Raw genomic sequence first — 20,098 nt, forward strand, 5'->3', positions numbered from 1 at the left:
TGTAATAGGGGGCTTATGATTTAATGGGGATCCTTTGATGTGATGGGGGGGGGATCTCTGATGTAATAGTGGACCTGTGATGTGATGGGGGATCTCTGATGTGATAGGGGGACCTATGATGTGATGGGGGGGCTTATGATGTGATAGGGAATCCTCTGATGTGATGGGGTGATCTCTGATGTCACAGTGAACCTCTGATGTGATGGGGAGGGACTTCTGATGTGATGGGGGAACCTCTGATGTGATGGTGAACCTCTGATGTGATGGGGAGATCTCTGATGTTATGGTGGACCTCTAATGTGATGGGTAGATCTGTGATGTGATGGGGGGACCTCTGATGTGATGGGGGAATCCTCTGATGTGATGGGGGGGGGGATCCCTGATGTAATAGTGGACCTGTGATATGATGGGGGGATCTCTGATGTAATGTGGGGATCTCTGATGTGATGGGTGGACCTTGGATGTGATGGGGAGATCTTTGATGTGATAGTGGACCTCAGATGTGATGGGGAGATCTTTTATGTGATGGTGGACCTCTGATGTGATGGGGAGATCTCTGATCTGATGGTGGACCTCTGATGTGATGGGGAGATCTCTGATGTGATGGGGAGATCTCTGATGTGATGGTGGACCTCTGATAAGATGGGGAGATCTCTGATGTGATGGTGTACCTCTGATGTAATGGGTGAGATCTCTGATTCGATGGTGGACCTCTGATGTGATAGCAAGATCTCTGATGTGATGGTGGACCTTTGATGTAATGGGGAGATCTCTGATGTGATGGGGAGATCTCTGATGTGACGGGGGACCTCTGATGTGATGGGGGGGAGCTCTGATGTGATAGTGGACCTCTGATGTGATGGGTAGTTCTGTGATGTGATGGGGGGTGGGGACCTCTGATGTGATGGGGGATCCTCTAATGTGATGGGGGAGATCTCTGATGTAATAGTGGACCTGTGATGTGATGGGGGGATCTCTGATGTAATGGGGGACCTCTGATGTGATGGTGGACCTCTGATGTGATGATCTTTGATCTGATGGTGGACCTCTGATGCGATGGTGGACCTCTGATCTCTGATGTAATAGGGAGATCTCTGATGTGATGGGGAGATCTTTGATGTGATGGCGAGCCTTTGATATGATGGGGAGATCTCTAAAGTGATGGGGAGATCTCTGATGTGATGGTGGACCTCTGATGTGATTGGGAGATCTCTGATCTAATGGTGGACCTATGATGTAATGGGGAGATCTCTGATCTGATGGTGGACCTCTAATGTAATAGGGAGATCTCAAATGTGATGGGGAGATCTTTGATGTAATGGTGGACCTCTGATGTGATGGAGAGATCTTTGATGTGATGGGGAGATCTTTGATGTGATGGTGGACCTTCTATGTGAGGGGGAGATCTCTGATGTGATGGGGAACCCCTGATGTGATTGTGAGATCTCTGATGTGATGGTGGACCTCTGATGTAATGGGGAGATATTTGATGCGATGGTGGACCTATGATATGATGGGGAGATCTCTGATGTGATGGTGAACCTTTGATGTGATGGTAAACCTGTGATGTGATGGGGGACCTCTGATGTGATGGGGAGATCTCTGATGTGATGGGGGAGATCTCTGATGTGTTGGTGGACCTCTGATGTGATGGTGGACCTCTGATGTGATGGGGAGATCTCTGATGGGATGGTGGACCTCTGATGTGATGGGAGAGAGCTCTGATGTTATGGTGGACCACTGATGTGATGGGGGGGGGGGGGGTCTTTGATGTGATGGGGGATCTCTGATGTGATGGGAAGATTTCTGATGTGGCAGTAGACCCCTGATGTAAAGGGGGGGCCTCTGATGTGATGGGGGACCTCTGATGTGATGGGGAGATCTCTGATGTGATGGGGAGATCTTTGATGTAATAGTGAACCTCTGATGTGATGGGGAGATCTCTGATGTGATTGTGAGATCTCTGATGTGATGGTGGACCTCTAATGTAATAGGGAGATATCTGATGCGATGGTGGACCTATGATATGATGGTGAGATCTCTGATCTGATGGTGGACCTTCTATGTGAGGGGGAGATCTCTGATGTGATGGTGAACCTTTGATGTGCTGGTGAGATCTCTGATGTGATGGGGAGATCTCTGATGTGATGGTGGACCTCTGATGTGATGGGGGAACCTCTGATGTGATGGGGAACCTCTGATGTGATGGTGGACCGCTGATGTGATGGGGAGATCTCTGATATGATTGTGGACCTCTGATGTGAGGTTAAGATCTCTGATGTGATGGTGGACCTCTGATTTGATGGGGAGATCTCTGATGGGATGGTGGACCTCTGATGTGATGGGAGAGAGCTCTGATGTTATGGTGGACCACTGATGTGATGGGGGGGGGGGCTTTGATGTGATGAGGATCTCTGATGTGATGGGAAGATTTCTGATGTGACGGTGGACCTCTGATGTGATGGGAGGATCTCTGAAGTGATGGGGGAACTTCTAATGTGATGGTGGACCTCTGATGTGAGGGTGGAGCTCTGATGTGATGGGGAGATATCTGATGTTATGGTGGACCTCTGATGTGATGATGTGATGGGGAGATTTCTGATGTAATGGTGGACCTCTGATGTGATAGGGATATCTCTGATGTTATGGTGGACCTCTGATGTAATGGGTAGACCTCTAATGTAATGGGGGAATCTCTGATGCGATGGTGGACCTCTGATGTGATGGGGGGATCTCTGATGTAATGGGGAGATCTCTGATCTGATGGTGGACCTCTAATGTGATAGGGAGATCTCTGATGTGATGGGAGATCTTTGATGTAATGGCTAACCTCTGATGTAATGGGGAAAAATCTGATGCAATGGTGAATCTCTGATGTGATGGGGAGATCTCTGACCTGATGGTGGACCTTCTATGTGAGGGGGAGATCTCTGATGTGATGGTGAACCTCTGCTGTGATGAGGGGACCTTTGATGTGATGGGGAGATCTCTGATGTTTTGGTGGACCTCTGATGTAATGGGGAGACCTCTAATGTGATGGGGGATCTCTGATGCGATGGTGGACCTCTGATGTGATGGGGGGGGATCTCTGATCTGATGGTCGACCTATGATGTAATGGGGAGATCTTTGATCTGATGGTGGACCTCTAATGTGATAGGGAGATCTCTGATGTGATGGGAGATCTTTGATGTAATGGTGAAACTCTGATGTAATAGGGAGATATCTGATGCAATGGTGAATCTCTGATGTGATGGGGAGATCTCTGAGCTGATGGTGGACCTTCTATGTGAGGGGGAGATCTGTGATGTGATGGTGAACCTCTGATGTGATGGGGGGACCTCTGATGTATGATGGGGGACCTCTGATGTGATGGGGAGATATCTGATGTGATGGGGAGATATCTGATGCGATGGTGGACATCTGATGTGATGAGGGGACCTCTGATGTGATGGGGAGATCTCTGATGTGATGGGGAGATCTCTGATGTGATGGGGAAATCTCTGATATGATGGTGGACCTCTGATGTGATGGAGGGCCTTCTGATGTGATGGGGGAACCTCTGATGTGATGGTGGACCTCTGATGTAATGGGGAGATCTCTGATGTGATGGTGAACCTCTGATGTGATGAGGGGACCTCTGATGTAATGGGGAGATCTCTGATGTGATGGTGAACCTCTGATGTGATGAGGGGACCTCTGATGTGATGGGGAGATCTCTGATGTGATGGGGAGATCTCTGATATGATGGTGGACCTCTGATGTGATGAGGGGACCTCTGATGTGATGGGGAGATCTCTGATGTGATGGGGAGATCTCTGATATGATGGTGGACCTCTGATGTGATGGGGGGACCTTTGATGTGATGGGGGGATATCTGATGTGATGGGGGTTTCTCTGATGTGATGGGACCAAACGCAATATTCCCCATGCACATTCCTGAAAATGGCTGTTTAGTAATGCTGGGTGCTGTAATGACCACAGGCTGGACACCGCAGACAATCCAAGTGAAGAAATGTCATCAGCGCATTAAGGATTCCTCAAAAGGGTCCAAAGCTTTATTTCCGTGGTCACATAGTAAATATACGGCAACATTTCAGAGCCACGCAGGGCCCCTGCATCAGGCAATCAAGGTCACTTTCCTGTGGAAGGGGCCCTGAATGGCTCTGAAAAGTTGCCGTATGTTTACTACATGACCATGAAAATTAAGCTCTGGACCCTTTTGAGGAATCCTTGGTGTGCTGATGAAATTTCTTTGACTTTGATGTGATGGGGGAATCTCTGATTTGATGGGGGGGGGGACCTCTGATGTGATGGGGGACCTCTGATGTGGTGGGGAGATCTCTGCTGTTATGGTGGACCTCTGATGTGAGATGGAGGGACTTCTGATGTGATGGGGGAACCTCTGATGTAATGGTGGACCTATGATGTGATGGGGGGCCTCTGCTGTGATGGTGGACCTCTGATATAATGGGGGAGAGCTCTGATGTTATGTATCTCTAGATTATACTCTGTGTATTCTATGGCGCTATACACTGTGGTGTCCTTTTATGAAATAGAGATGAGCAGTGATCCTGCTAATCACAGCTCATTTCCGATCATTCTCAGTTTATGAAACAGAAATGATTGGGGGAGAACATGTTCTCCGCTGATCATCTCTTCACACAGGAATCTGTCATTGACAGACACAGAAACAGCCAGGTTATGAAGCTGCGATCCCTGCACTTCACTGGCGATCTGTGCCAGAATTCACACTCCCGGATTCACCAGCCTAGAGCTTGTGAAGCGGGGAGTGAAGACAGAATCGGGGGAGAACTGAGGGGGAAAAAGGAAGATTATGGACTCCTTCTTCCTCGTTCAGACCCCCCAACACAGTAATCATGTCCCCCTGCCATATTTATGTATATATATACATGTATATATATACACACATACATGTAGATATATATTTAATGTGTATATATATATACAATGTATGTGTGTGTGTATTCAGTGTATATATATATATATATATATATATATATTTATGTAAGGGGACTATTATTTATTAACCTCGTGTACTCAGCAGTGATAATTTATCACTGCTTGTTAAAGCGCGCCAGGGATTTTCATACTACTGTAATCTCGCTTTGTCTCACGAGATTACAGACGCCCCATTGACTTTTACACAGATCCCCGAGAAAACCGTTCTCCTCTGATCACCCTGGGCGAACTGAAGTTCTCCGATTCATAAAAAGGGTGCCAGATGTGATCATTTTCCCGGAGAACTGTAGAGAAGCCAACAGAGAAAAAAATTCACCCGTTCATAAAAGTACACCTGTATCTCTATATTATACTCTGTGTATTCTATGGCTCTATACACTGTATCTCTATATTATACCCTGTGTATTCTATGGCTCTATACACCTGTATCTCTATATTATACTCTGTGTATTCTATGGCTCTATACACTGTATCTCTATATTATACTCTGTGTGTTCTATGGCTCTATACACTGTATCTTTATATTATACTCTGTGTGTTCTATGGCTCTATACACTGTATCTCTATATTATACCCTGTGTATTCTATGGCTCTATACACTGTATCTCTATATTATACCCTGTGTATTCTATGGCTCTATACACTGTATCTCTATATTATACTCTGTGTGTTCTATGGCTCTATACACTGTATCTCTATATTATACCCTGTGTATTCTATGGCTCTATACACTGTATCTCTATATTATACTCTGTGTATTCTATGGCTCTATACACTGTATCTCTATATTATACTCTGTGTGTTCTATGGCTCTATACACTGTATCTTTATATTATACCCTGTGTGTTCTATGGCTCTATACACTGTATCTCTATATTATACCCTGTGTATTCTATGGCTCTATACACCTGTATCTCTATATTATACTCTGTGTATTCTATGGCTCTATACACTGTATCTCTATATTATACCCTGTGTATTCTATGGCTCTATACACCTGTATCTCTATATTATACTCTGTGTATTCTATGGCTCTATACACTGTATCTCTATATTATACTCTGTGTGTTCTATGGCTCTATACACTGTATCTTTATATTATACTCTGTGTGTTCTATGGCTCTATACACTGTATCTCTATATTATAATCTGTGTATTCTATGGCTCTATACAATGTATCTCTATATTATACTCTGTGTATTCTATGGCTCTATACACTGTATCTCTATATTATACTCTGTGTATCATATGGCTCTATACACTGTATCTCTATATTATACTCTGTGTATTCTATGGCTCTATACACTGTATCTCTATATTATACTCTGTGTATTCTATGGCTCTATACACTGTATCTCTATATTGTACTCTGTGTATTCTATGGCTCTATACACTGTATCTCTATATTATACTCTGTGTGTTCTATGGCTCTATACACTGTATCTCTATATTATACTCTGTGTATTCTATGGCTCTATACACTGTATCTCTATATTGTACTCTGTGTATTCTATGGCTCTATACACTGTATCTCTATAATATACTCTGTGTGTTCTATGGCTCTATACACTGTATCTCTATATTATACTCTGTGTGTTCTATGGCTCTATACACTGTATCTCTATATTATACTCTGTGTATTCTATGGCTCTATACACTGTATCTCTATATTGTACTCTGTGTATTCTATGGCTCTATACACTGTATCTCTATATTATACTCTGTGTGTTCTATGGCTCTATACACTGTATCTCTATATTATACTCTGTGTATTCTATGGCTCTATACACTGTATCTCTATATTGTACTCTGTGTATTCTATGGCTCTATACACTGTATCTCTATAATATACTCTGTGTGTTCTATGGCTCTATACACTGTATCTCTATATTATACTCTGTGTGTTCTATGGCTCTATACACTGTATCTCTATATTATACTCTGTGTGTTCTATGGCTCTATACACTGTATCTCTATATTATACTCTGTGTATTCTATGGCTCTATACACTGTATCTCTATATTATACTCTGTGTGTTCTATGGCTCTATACACTGTATCTCTATATTATACTCTGTGTATTCTATGGCTCTATACACTGTATCTCTATATTGTACTCTGTGTATTCTATGGCTCTATACACTGTATCTCTATAATATACTCTGTGTGTTCTATGGCTCTATACACTGTATCTCTATATTATACTCTGTGTATTCTATGGTTCTATACACTGTATCTCTATATTATACTCTGTGTGTTCTATGGCTCTATACAATGTATCTCTATATTGTACTCTGTGTGTTCTATGGCTCTATACACTGTATCTCTATATTATACTCTGTGTATTCTATGGTTCTATACACTGTATCTCTATATTATACTCTGTGTATTCTATGGTTCTATACACTGTATCTCTATATTATACTCTGTGTATTTTATGGCTCTATACACTGTATCTCTATATTATACTCTGTGTGTTCTATGGCTCTATACATTGTATCTCTATATTATACTCTGTGTATTCTATGGTTCTATACACTGTATCTCTATATTATACTCTGTGTATTCTATGGCTCTATACACTGTATCTCTATATTATACTCTGTGTGTTCTATGGCTCTATACATTGTATCTCTATATTATACTCTGTGTGTTCTATGGCTCTATACATTGTATCTCTATATTATACTCTGTGTATTCTATGGCTCTATACACTGTATCTCTATATTGTACTCTGTGTATTCTATAGCTCTATACAATGTATCTCTATATTATACTCTGTGTATTCTATGGCTCTATACAATGTATCTCTATATTATACTCTGTGTATCATATGGCTCTATACACTGTATCTCTATATTATACTCTGTGTATTCTATGGCTCTATACACTGTATCTCTATATTATAGTCTGTGTGTTCTATGGCTCTATACACTGTATCTCTATATTATAATCTGTGTATTCTATGGTTCTATACACTGTATCTCTATATTATACTCTGTGTATTCTATGGCTCTATACATTGTATCTCTATATTATACTCTGTGTATTCTATAGCTCTATACACTGTATCTCTATATTATACTCTGTGTATTCTATGGCTCTATACACTGTATCTCTATATTGTACTCTGTGTATTCTATGGCTCTATACACTGTATCTCTATATTATACTCTGTGTATTCTATGGCTCTATACACTGTATCTCTATATTATACTCTGTGTATTCTATGGCTCTATACACTGTATCTCTATATTGTACTCTGTGTATTCTATGGCTCTATACACTGTATCTCTATATTATACTCTGTGTATTCTATGGCTCTATACACTGTATCTCTATATTATACTCTGTGTATTCTATGGCTCTATACACTGTATCTCTATATTATACTCTGTGTATTCTATGGCTCTATACACTGTATCTCTATATTATACTCTGTGTATTCTATGGCTCTATACACTGTATCTCTATATTGTACTCTGTGTATTCTATGGCTCTATACACTGTATCTCTACATTATACTCTGTGTATTCTATGGCTCTATACAATGTATCTCTATATTATACTCTGTGTATCATATGGCTCTATACAATGTATCTCTATATTATACTCTGTGTATTCTATGGCTCTATACACTGTATCTCTATATTATACTCTGTGTGTTCTATGGCTCTATACACTGTATCTCTATATTATACTCTGTGTATTCTATGGCTCTATACACTGTATCTCTATATTATACTCTGTGTGTTCTATGGCTCTATACACAGAGTATAATATAGAGATACAGTGTATAGAGCCATATGATACACAGAGTATAATATAGAGATACAGTGTATAGAGCCATAGAACACACAGAGTATAATATAGAGATACAGTGTATAGAGCCATAGAACACACAGAGTATAATATAGAGATACAGTGTATAGAGCCATAGAACACACAGAGTATAATATAGAGATACAGTGTATAGAGCCATAGAACACACAGAGTATAATATAGAGATACAGTGTATAGAGCCATAGAACACACAGAGTATATTATAGAGATACAGTGTATAGAGCCATAGAATACACAGAGTATAATATAGAGATACATTGTATAGAGACATAGAATACACAGAGTATAATATGGAGATACATTGTATAGAGCCATAGAATACACAGAGTACAATATAGAGATACAGTGTATAGAGCCATAGAATACACAGAGTATAATATAGAGATACAGTGTATAGAGCTATAGAATACACAGAGTATAATATAGAGATACAATGTATAGAGCCATAGAATACACAGAGTATAATATAGAGATACAGTGTATAGAACCATAGAATACACAGAGTATAATATAGAGATACAGTGTATAGAGCCATAGAACACACAGAGTATAATATAGAGATACAGTGTATAGAGCCATAGAACACACAGAGTATAATATAGAGATACAGTGTATAGAGCTATAGAATTAACAGAGTATAATATAGAGATACATTGTATAGAGCCATAGAACACACAGAGTATAATATAGAGATACAGTGTATAGAGCCATATGATACACAGAGTATAATATAGAGATACATTGTATAGAGCCATAGAATACACAGAGTATAATATAGAGATACATTGTATAGAGCTATAGAATACACAGAGTACAATATAGAGATACAGTGTATAGAGCCATAGAATACACAGAGTATAATATAGAGATACAGTGTATAGAGCCATAGAATACACAGAGTACAATATAGAGATACAGTGTATTGAGCCATAGAATACACAGAGTATAATATAGAGATACAGTGTATAGAGCCATAGAATACACAGAGTACAATATAGAGATACAGTGTATAGAGCCATAGAATACACAGAGTATAATATAGAGATACAGTGTATAGAGCTATAGAATACACAGAGTATAATATAGAGATACAATGTATAGAGCCATAGAATACACAGAGTATAATATAGAGATACAGTGTATAGAGCCATCGAATACACAGAGTATAATATAGAGATACAGTGTATAGAGCCATAGAACACACAGAGTATATTATAGAGATACAGTGTATAGAGCCATAGAATACACAGAGTATAATATAGAGATACATTGTATAGAGCCATAGAACACACAGAGTATAATATAGAGATACAGTGTATAGAGCCATATGATACACAGAGTATAATATAGAGATACATTGTATAGAGCCATAGAATACACAGAGTATAATATAGAGATACATTGTATAGAGCTATAGAATACACAGAGTACAATATAGAGATACAGTGTATAGAGCCATAGAATACACAGAGTATAATATAGAGATACAGTGTATAGAGCCATAGAATACACAGAGTACAATATAGAGATACAGTGTATAGAGCCATAGAATACACAGAGTATAATATAGAGATACAGTGTATAGAGCCATAGAATACACAGAGTACAATATAGAGATACAGTGTATAGAGCCATAGAATACACAGAGTATAATATAGAGATACAGTGTATAGAGCTATAGAATACACAGAGTATAATATAGAGATACAATGTATAGAGCCATAGAATACACAGAGTATAATATAGAGATACAGTGTATAGAACCATAGAATACACAGAGTATAATATAGAGATACAGTGTATAGAGCCATAGAACACACAGAGTATAATATAGAGATACAGTGTATAGAGCCATATGATACACAGAGTATAATATAGAGATACATTGTATAGAGCCATATGATACACAGAGTATAATATAGAGATACATTGTATAGAGCCATAGAACACACAGAGTATAATATAGAGATACAGTGTATAGAGCCATAGAACACACAGAGTATAATATAGAGATACAGTGTATAGAGCCATAGAATACACAGAGTATAATATAGAGATACATTGTATAGAGCCATATGATACACAGAGTATAATATAGAGATACATTGTATAGAGCCATAGAATACACAGAGTATAATATAGAGATACATTGTATAGAGCTATAGAATACACAGAGTACAATATAGAGATACAGTGTATAGAGCCATAGAATACACAGAGTATAATATAGAGATACAGTGTATAGAACCATAGAATACACAGAGTATAATATAGAGATACAATGTATCTCTATATTATACTCTGTGTGTTCTATGGCTCTATACACTGTATCTCTATATTGTACTCTGTGTATTCTATGGCTCTATACACTGTATCTCTATATTATACCCTGTGTATTCTATGGCTCTATACACTGTATCTCTATATTATACTCTGTGTGTTCTATGGCTCTATACACTGTATCTCTATATTATACTCTGTGTATTCTATGGCTCTATACAATGTATCTCTATATTATACTCTGTGTATTCTATAGCTCTATACAATGTATCTCTATATTATACTCTGTGTATTCTATGGCTCTATACACTGTATCTCTATATTATACTCTGTGTATTCTATGGCTCTATACACTGTATCTCTATATTATACTCTGTGTGTTCTATGGCTCTATACACTGTATCTCTATATTATACTCTGTGTATTCTATAGCTCTATACAATGTATCTCTATATTATACTCTGTGTGTTCTATGGCTCTATACACTGTATCTTTATATTATACTCTGTGTGTTCTATGGCTCTATACACTGTATCTCTATATTATACTCTGTGTATTCTATGGTTCTATACACTGTATCTCTATATTATAATCTGTGTGTTCTATGGCTCTATACACTGTATCTCTATATTATACTCTGTGTATTCTATGGTTCTATACACTGTATCTCTATATTATACTCTGTGTATTCTATGGTTCTATACACTGTATCTCTATATTATACACTGTGTATTCTATGGCTCTATACACTGTATCTCTATATTGTACCCTGTGTATTCTATGGCTCTATACACTGTATCTCTATATTATACTCTGTGTGTTCTATGGCTCTATACACTGTATCTCTATATTATACTCTGTGTATTCTATAGCTCTATACAATGTATCTCTATATTATACTCTGTGTGTTCTATGGCTCTATACACTGTATCTCTATATTATAATCTGTGTGTTCTATGGCTCTATACACTGTATCTCTATATTATACTCTGTGTATTCTATGGTTCTATACACTGTATCTCTATATTATACTCTGTGTATTCTATGGTTCTATACACTGTATCTCTATATTATACTCTGTGTATCATATGGCTCTATACACTGTATCTCTATATTATACTCTGTGTATTCTATGGCTCTATACACTGTATCTCTATATTATACTCTGTGTATTCTATGGCTCTATACACTGTATCTCTATATTATACTCTGTGTATTCTATGGCTCTATACACTGTATCTCTATATTATACTCTGTGTGTTCTATGGCTCTATACACTGTATCTCTATATTATACTCTGTGTATTCTATAGCTCTATACAATGTATCTCTATATTATACTCTGTGTGTTCTATGGCTCTATACACTGTATCTCTATATTATACTCTGTGTATTCTATAGCTCTATACAATGTATCTCTATATTGTACCCTGTGTATTCTATGGCTCTATACACTGTATCTCTATATTATAATCTGTGTGTTCTATGGTTCTATACACTGTATCTCTATATTATACTCTGTGTATTCTATGGTTCTATACACTGTATTTCTATATTATACTCTGTGTATTCTATGGCTCTATACACTGTATCTCTATATTATACTCTGTGTATTCTATGGTTCTATACACTGTATCTCTATATTATACTCTGTGTATTCTATGGCTCTATACAATGTATCTCTATATTATACTCTGTGTATTCTATGGTTCTATACACTGTATCTCTATATTATACTCTGTGTGTTCTATGGCTCTATACACTGTATCTCTATATTATACTCTGTGTATTCTATAGCTCTATACAATGTATCTCTATATTATACTCTGTGTGTTCTATGGCTCTATACACTGTATCTCTATATTATAATCTGTGTGTTCTATGGTTCTATACATTGTATCTCTATATTATACTCTGTGTATTCTATGGTTCTATACACTGTATTTCTATATTATACTCTGTGTATTCTATGGCTCTATACACTGTATCTCTATATTATACTCTGTGTGTTCTATGGCTCTATACACTGTATCTCTATATTGTACTCTGTGTATTCTATGGCTCTATACACTGTATCTCTATAATATACTCTGTGTGTTCTATGGCTCTATACACTGTATCTCTATATTATACTCTGTGTATTCTATGGCTCTATACACTGTATCTCTATATTATACTCTGTGTATTCTATGGCTCTATACACTGTATCTCTCTATTACTTACTGTAACTTTGTATTACTTTAGCTCTGTGTATTCCTTTGCTCTCTATCCCCCCAGGACACGTGACTCCCCCTGCGATGACGTCCACCCGACGTCTGATCTCTGATGGCACTCAGGTGGACGGTTGCATGGTTTCTAGGATCCCTCCTGACTCCGCCCCTCCATAGCTGGTTGGCTCCCCTATAATTAGAGAGTTGTGCGATTGGCTTGTGTCGGTCTGATCACATGATAGTAAGTGAGGCTATAGCGGCGCTCCGCTGTGTTGGTGGTCAGTGGGCGCAGGACGCCGGTGGGAGAGGAAGGAGGGTGTACATCCTCTGATTTCAGGTTGGGTAATCAGGACCCCCCGATTTCCATCTGCATCTCCCCCGGTGTACCTCTCGTTCCACTCATCACACCTATCATCCGTCCATTGACATCCGAGAACTCCGAGCCTCTTCATTTAGGTGAGTGATGATCCTGCTGTGGCGGCGGGGGGGGGGGGGGGAGATTTAACGGGTGGGTGCTGAGTGTTGGGGGAGATCAAACTGGGTGGGGTGGTAGATGCGTCCTATCCACTGCCCGATCATTGTATAATACTTCTATAGATCTGCAGAACTCTCAGCTTCTACCCCTCTCTACACAATGACCTGTCCATGAGGGGGGGGGGCTAATAGTGTGATTGAGGACATTCCCCACCCCCAATAAAATATACAACCCCCCCCCCCCCCCCTGTCCGTTTTTCCAATACTCCTATACAACTTTTTTTTTTTTTTTTTGTTATATAACCCCCCCCCCCCCCTCCCTTCCTTCCTCTTCGTAGGTATGGTGGTGGAGCAGCTGGTTTTACTACACCATGCTGGATTCTCTGGACATGTGTGTTTTTTTTTTTTTTTTTTTTTTTTTTTTTTTAGGACAGCAGTGGTACAGGTAAGGGGGAAAGTGTGAAGTCACTCTAAATCATTTGAGGCTCTCCATAGCTGGCTGTAGATGGTTTGAATCTGGAATGTTTTAGCAGGGACCAACTGAGATTTGACTTGTACAACTAGCCATAGATCAAACTAGCCATAGATCAACCAGCCTAATGCTTGACTTCAGTGAATGAGCCTGTTGGATTTTTTTTCCATGTGATCACTAAGGGCTGTTTGGCAGTGGATGAGTTCTGCTGCCCCACTGGCAGAACCCAATAGAGCTACAGGAGGCATTGCTGCCCCCCCCCCCCCCCCCATCAACACTGACTGATGGGGCAATTGAGTGATCTTGCTTTCCTTCCACTTGTGATGGTAGGAAAAAAAATTGAATAATCTATGGCTTGTTTTAGACCATGGCACGGTATGTCCTTGTGATTGGTCTGCATGTTCACATCGATGTGATTGGCATGTCAAATCTCAGCCTATTGCTGGCAATGGCTTTGTCCCAATTGTGGGACTTTGTGGTGCTGCACCGATTACCAAAAGTAGTCTCTGTACTACTTTTGGTGACTTTGGAGGCAATTTCAATAGATATCTTTGCATGAACCCACACAGACGTCTTTCAAATCTCACTCAAACTTGCACTGAAATGCAGGTTTGAAATCGTGAGTTCAGCTTAAATTGGAGTTCCACCCTGGGAATACTTTTTTTAATAAAAATACCCCCGGGACAGTCAGGGCTAGTACATTCCACAATGGATAGCCTCTGATCTGTCCCGGGTTGCACTTACCTTTTAGGAGAAATACTTTGAAAAAGTATTGTCCAGCGCTGCCATCTCAGGTGTGGGCAGCTTGAAGCCAGCGCGATCCTCTTCCGTCTTCGGTTCCACGATGCACTGCACCGGCCCCGCCGTCACTTCTGGTGCACGCGCGTCATCCCTTCACAGCTTCTGGGCATGCCCAGAAGCTGTTTAGAAGGGAATGACACATGCGCCCCGGAACTGACATCGGGGCCAGTGCAGGCGCATTGATTCCTGGGAGTGATGACGTTCAGCTCCCAGGAATCATTGCAAGCCAGGAAGTGACGAATCGCTGCGGCCGCTGAGGGGAGGAAGAGGAAGTAAGGTAAGTATATTTTCTTCTATACGAGGTAAGTTAAAAAAAAAAAAATTGCGATTATCCATTTGTTTTTCAGGTGACCCAGAGCGAGACGATGGAGGTAAGTATAAATTTAGGGTGGAACTCCACTTTAACTGACACAATATAAAACCCGTGTTTAGTGTGAACCTAGCCTTCCTGTAGTAATGATTGAACCTCAGCAGGACAGCACAAGGTGTGATCACCATGATTGCATTAAAGCTTAACTCCAGGAAACTTCCTTGTGGTGGGGCTGTGCCTTGCCTGCAGGGGTTAACTGCCCCTTTTTATGTGTAAGGGGACCAGAAAAAGCAGTTTTCCTCATCTGATTATATGATCCTGTAGGCTCTTCTGTGCCGATAGACCAGTCCCTGCAGCCTCTTTCCTGTGGATCCTTCTTTGTGCTATTTTTAGTTTAAGGCTCTCTGACGTCAAGACTGAAGGGTCCATAGCCATGCATTGGACATGTTAAGGGGCACTACACTGCAGGGGGGGGGGCGGCAGAGGATCTGGCTTATAAAACCGCTTTTAGGCTATGTTTGCACAGGTTGCTGTCACTGTTGCACCTCTGAAAAGATTGCTTTTAAGAAATGTTTGGCAGTTGGTGATCTCTTCCTCACAACTTGTTTATTGTAGCTGCTGTTCCCAATGGTGTCCTTTGCATGAGGTTGTGGTGCAGCTCAGTTCATGATCAGCAGGTAGTAGCACCCACCCCATGTGACAAGGGATGAGCACCACGGCTGCAGCATGTGTACGACTGTCACTGCCTTTTGAAGCTTAAAGAGATAAAGTGGGGGTGACAGTAAAAAGCTGATGAACTGTGTGCAAGTATAAAGCAAGCCCTTTCCCTCTAGACTGAACAAGCAGCCCCCTGCAAGAGAATTTTTAGGCTTCCCAGAGTTGGGCTTTAAAGCTGTATTAAACCTAAAAGCAAATATTTTATTCTGCAGCCTACCAATTCATAGATGTGATGGCTGCATTAAGATGAAAAGCCTTCTGTGTAGCAGCTGCCCCAGCACCCCCTAATACTTGTCTGAATCCCTTGGCCGTCTGGGACCCTCCCTCCTGATTGGCTGAGACAGCGGTGCTATTGGCTCCTGCAGCTGTCAAGTCACTTAGCCAATCGGGGGGGATGGGGCTGATCCGCAGCTCCGTGTCTGAATGGATACACTGAGCTGCAGCTTGGCTCAGGTGCCCCTGTTCTGTCAGAAAACCATACCCCATCAGATTTCCCTACCTACGTAATTTCCGGTGCGGGTTCGTCCTGCATCAGCTGTAGCTGCGTCACACGTCCTACCGCGCATGCGCGGAGTAGGTAGGGAATTTTGATAACATTGTAAGGGGTGAGGCAAAAGTGCTACTGCGCATGCGCACCAATGGATCGGGCAGCGGCATCTCATAACAAACATCATCCGAACTCCATGGCACACACTGCGCCAAGGCGACAATGGGACAATCCTATTCTCTACCCACATGCACATGTCAACTGTCTTTGTCGGGTCGGCGCAGTGTGGGGGATTGAGATCGGATTGTCGGGTCAGCGCAGTGTGAGCCATGGAGAAAGGATGGATGCTTGTTATAAGAGATCCCACTGCCTGACCCGTTGGTGCGCATGCACACTAGGACTTTTGCCTGACCCCTTACGATTTTATCAAAATTCCCTACCTATTCTGCCCGTGCCCAATGGGATGTGTGACACGGCTACAAGCTGCTACATGACAAATTCACAGCTGATCTCAACCAGAAATGAGGTAGGGAAATTTGATAGAACACCCCCATAGCAAGCTGCTTGCTGTGGGGGACAATTGACAGGAGGGAGGGGCCAGGAGCAGCAATGATGGACCCCAGAAGAGGAGGATCCCGGCTGCTCTGTTCAAAACCATTTCACAGAGCAGGTAAGTATAACATGTTTGTGGTGTGTGTGGTAATAAAATAACACAGAAGCCTTTACAATCACTTTAAATTGGCTCTCTACATTTCCAGCAGTAAAGAAAAGCCAGAGGGATTGAGTGCTTTCTCTGGTCTTTAAGCCCTCAGTCACACTTGTGTAATTTGTCTTGCGATTTGAAATTTCCAAATTGAGCGACAAGTCGCACACCATTGTCGGCAATGGAACCGTTCCAATTGCTGTGGCTTTGAAAGGTTCCTGCACTACTTTTTTCCTATGTCATTGCAAAGACTTCTGTTAAAGGAAAATGCAAACTGCAACGAAATCAGAGGTGCAAATCGCACTGATCTGCAGCTTTGAAATCTTGTTGTAGCACAATTTTATTGCTGCACCTGTGTGAACCAGGGCTTGTGCAGTATTTCCTTAGCTATGATTATGAGCATCTTAGAGGGACTTCAGCAGAGTTTGCAAGAAAGGAAGTTTTTAGCTGCTGAATGTAAAAACATGCTTACCAGCCAAGAAGCCTAGTGCTGTCTTCTACAACCCCAAGCCTTCAGTGTTCTCATTTGTCCCATGCCACCATCTTGGATTTGGAAGCCAGCTGCGATTTCCTGATCAGTCACAGCTGGCCTCCTACTGGGTCATAATTTCAAAATGTGTAAAGGCCAGGATTAGGTATTCACAAAATGACAGGTTAAGGCAGAGGTGGGCAAACTTTTTGATTCGAGGGCCGCAATGGGTTCATATATTGGGGCCGGACCAAGATGCAGATATGCCAGGGGGCCCCCTTTCAATGCAGATATGCCAGCGTGCACCGTTAAGGTCTGCTTTAAATGTTTTTGTTAATTTTAGAGGGGGGCTTAAGCTAAACTGTTGTCATATATAAAACACAAATTCATGGATTTATCCATACAAAGCTGCAGTTGAGTGACCCAGTGAGGATTATAAAATTGCTTTATCTTCCTGGAAGAGGCTAGTTTCTTCCTCCCCTCTGCCTGTGCCACTGACCGCTGTTCTGTTCAGGAATTGTCCCAAGCCTGAAACTTTAGCCATGCCAAGCTCTTGGATCTCTGTTGCACTCCGTGGCTCATTCAGTTGCCCTCTACATCATTACTGTATTCTATAGTTATGTAGGGTCAGCAGAGGGATTTGAGTGCAAAATGGGACACTAGATTAGTAAACCTGGCAGTGACCGTTTCTGCAGAGACATCAGGGGAGGATTTCGCCCTCTTTGGAGCAGAGATTGGTGATATTGGGTAGTAAGATGAGCATGTTGTTTTTTGGGGACAGCTGTTCAAGGATGGATTCTTAAAACAGTTGCCTTAAAGTGGAAGTAAATCCTCCTATTCTCAGCCAAGGAAGCTGTCCCCCCATCTTGACCCCTGTTTAATCTTTAACTGCCATGATGCTGCACATGTCCTCAGTTAGGACACCAGCCATTGGGTGGCTTGACAGTTTGGTTAAGAGCACAAACAATGAATGTAACTTTTTGAAATTAATCAATGGGTTTACTTCCAGTTTAAAACAATAGAAGATGCATTTTGATGTAGTTATGGTAATGCATTTGACAGCTTGAACTAATGCCATACTTGGTTTTTCTCTTAGGCGAATTACACTCCTGTATGCACCATGCCTGGCGATTTCTCCATGTGTCTGTGTCTCAGTCCACCTCCACCACCACAGTTGCGGCGTCCATCTACAGGAACACTTCGACCATGCCTAGTTCCATTTCCTCGTCCTCCTGAACCACGTAAAAAGGGTGTGGTCTTTGCTGATGCGCTTGGACTAGCCCTTACTACCGTTCGCCATATCTCACGCCCATTCTTTGATGAGGATCCCCTGGTACTTGCATTGGCTTCTTTACGAGCCTTGCGTCCCTTTTCCACCTCAACATACACACTGGACTTCCAGCCTCCTGCTCATGACTACACTGTCTTCCGAGCAAAGCTTAACCAAAAGCAGGTATGTCTGGAGCAGTGCGCTGTCCAGGGGGCTGCAGTGGCTGGAACTATCAAAGTTCGTAACCTTGGCTTTGAGAAACGGGTGACTCTTAGAGTGAGCTACGACAACTGGCAAAGCCACTATGATCTTCCATGCTCTTTTCTCCGTGATCCGTATGGTGGAGGGGAGACTGATATGTTTTCTTTTAGGCTTCCGCTGGCACCAGGCACCCAATATGCAGAGTTCTGTATCTGCTTCTGGTGCCAAGGCAAGGAATACTGGGATAACAACGAAGGCAAAAACTATGCACTGCACAAGGAGACGGAACACAGCAAATACCTTCAAAGTGTGTATTGGTGAAATGGGCCAGATTGGTGTTTAGAACTAAAAGTGCTGGTCCACTGAACAAGATTACTGCATTGTACGTCCCTTTTGTGGATCAAGAGGGAAATGCCATTCTTTCAGCTGTAAGGATAGACTAGATGGAATGCTTTACTGATATGGCTCCGGCAATAATGTGATTGTCATAGGCTTCTACTTGTACGCTTAAGAGTTGGCCACTTGTCAACAAGCCAGTTAACTGAATGAGAAGGCCTACTCTCCCAACAGAACAGAGGAGGTTTCATTATAAATGTCTTCACTCAGGATTCACATTTTTTTTTTTCCTTTTGGGAAATGTGGTAATTTTAAACAATTCTAAACCTTAAGTTATTTGTATAGGCTGTTCATTAGCCTATTTAATGTATGCAACTTACAATGTGGACCCACTGCTTTTTTGCAATGAATGTAGATATTTGTGGCTTGGTCACTATTGAAGCCACAAAATGACTCCTTTCTCTGCATGTGATGGGCTTGTATTAGTTGGATCAGGTGCATTTTTAAATCAAATTGGGTGTAAAAACACATGGTTGTCTTACCTGG

At 41.2% G+C, this 20,098-nt stretch overlaps 1 protein-coding gene across 1 annotated transcript; it reads left to right on the forward strand.

Moving 5' to 3' along the window:
• Positions 1–13,568: 13,568 nt before the first annotated feature.
• LOC309554918 (protein phosphatase 1 regulatory subunit 3C-like) lies at positions 13,569–19,664 on the forward strand. The gene is made up of 2 exons (XM_082256656.1): positions 13,569–13,768; positions 18,842–19,664. The coding sequence occupies exon 2, from the start codon at positions 18,866–18,868 to the stop codon at positions 19,535–19,537; it is 672 nt and encodes a 223-aa protein (XP_082112782.1). The 5' UTR covers positions 13,569–13,768; positions 18,842–18,865; the 3' UTR covers positions 19,538–19,664.
• Positions 19,665–20,098: the final 434 nt, after the last annotated feature.

The sequence above is a fragment of the Pelophylax lessonae genome, assembly GCF_965119305.1.
Source record: "Pelophylax lessonae genome assembly, chromosome: 4".
NCBI classification, from domain to species: domain Eukaryota; kingdom Metazoa; phylum Chordata; class Amphibia; order Anura; family Ranidae; genus Pelophylax; species Pelophylax lessonae.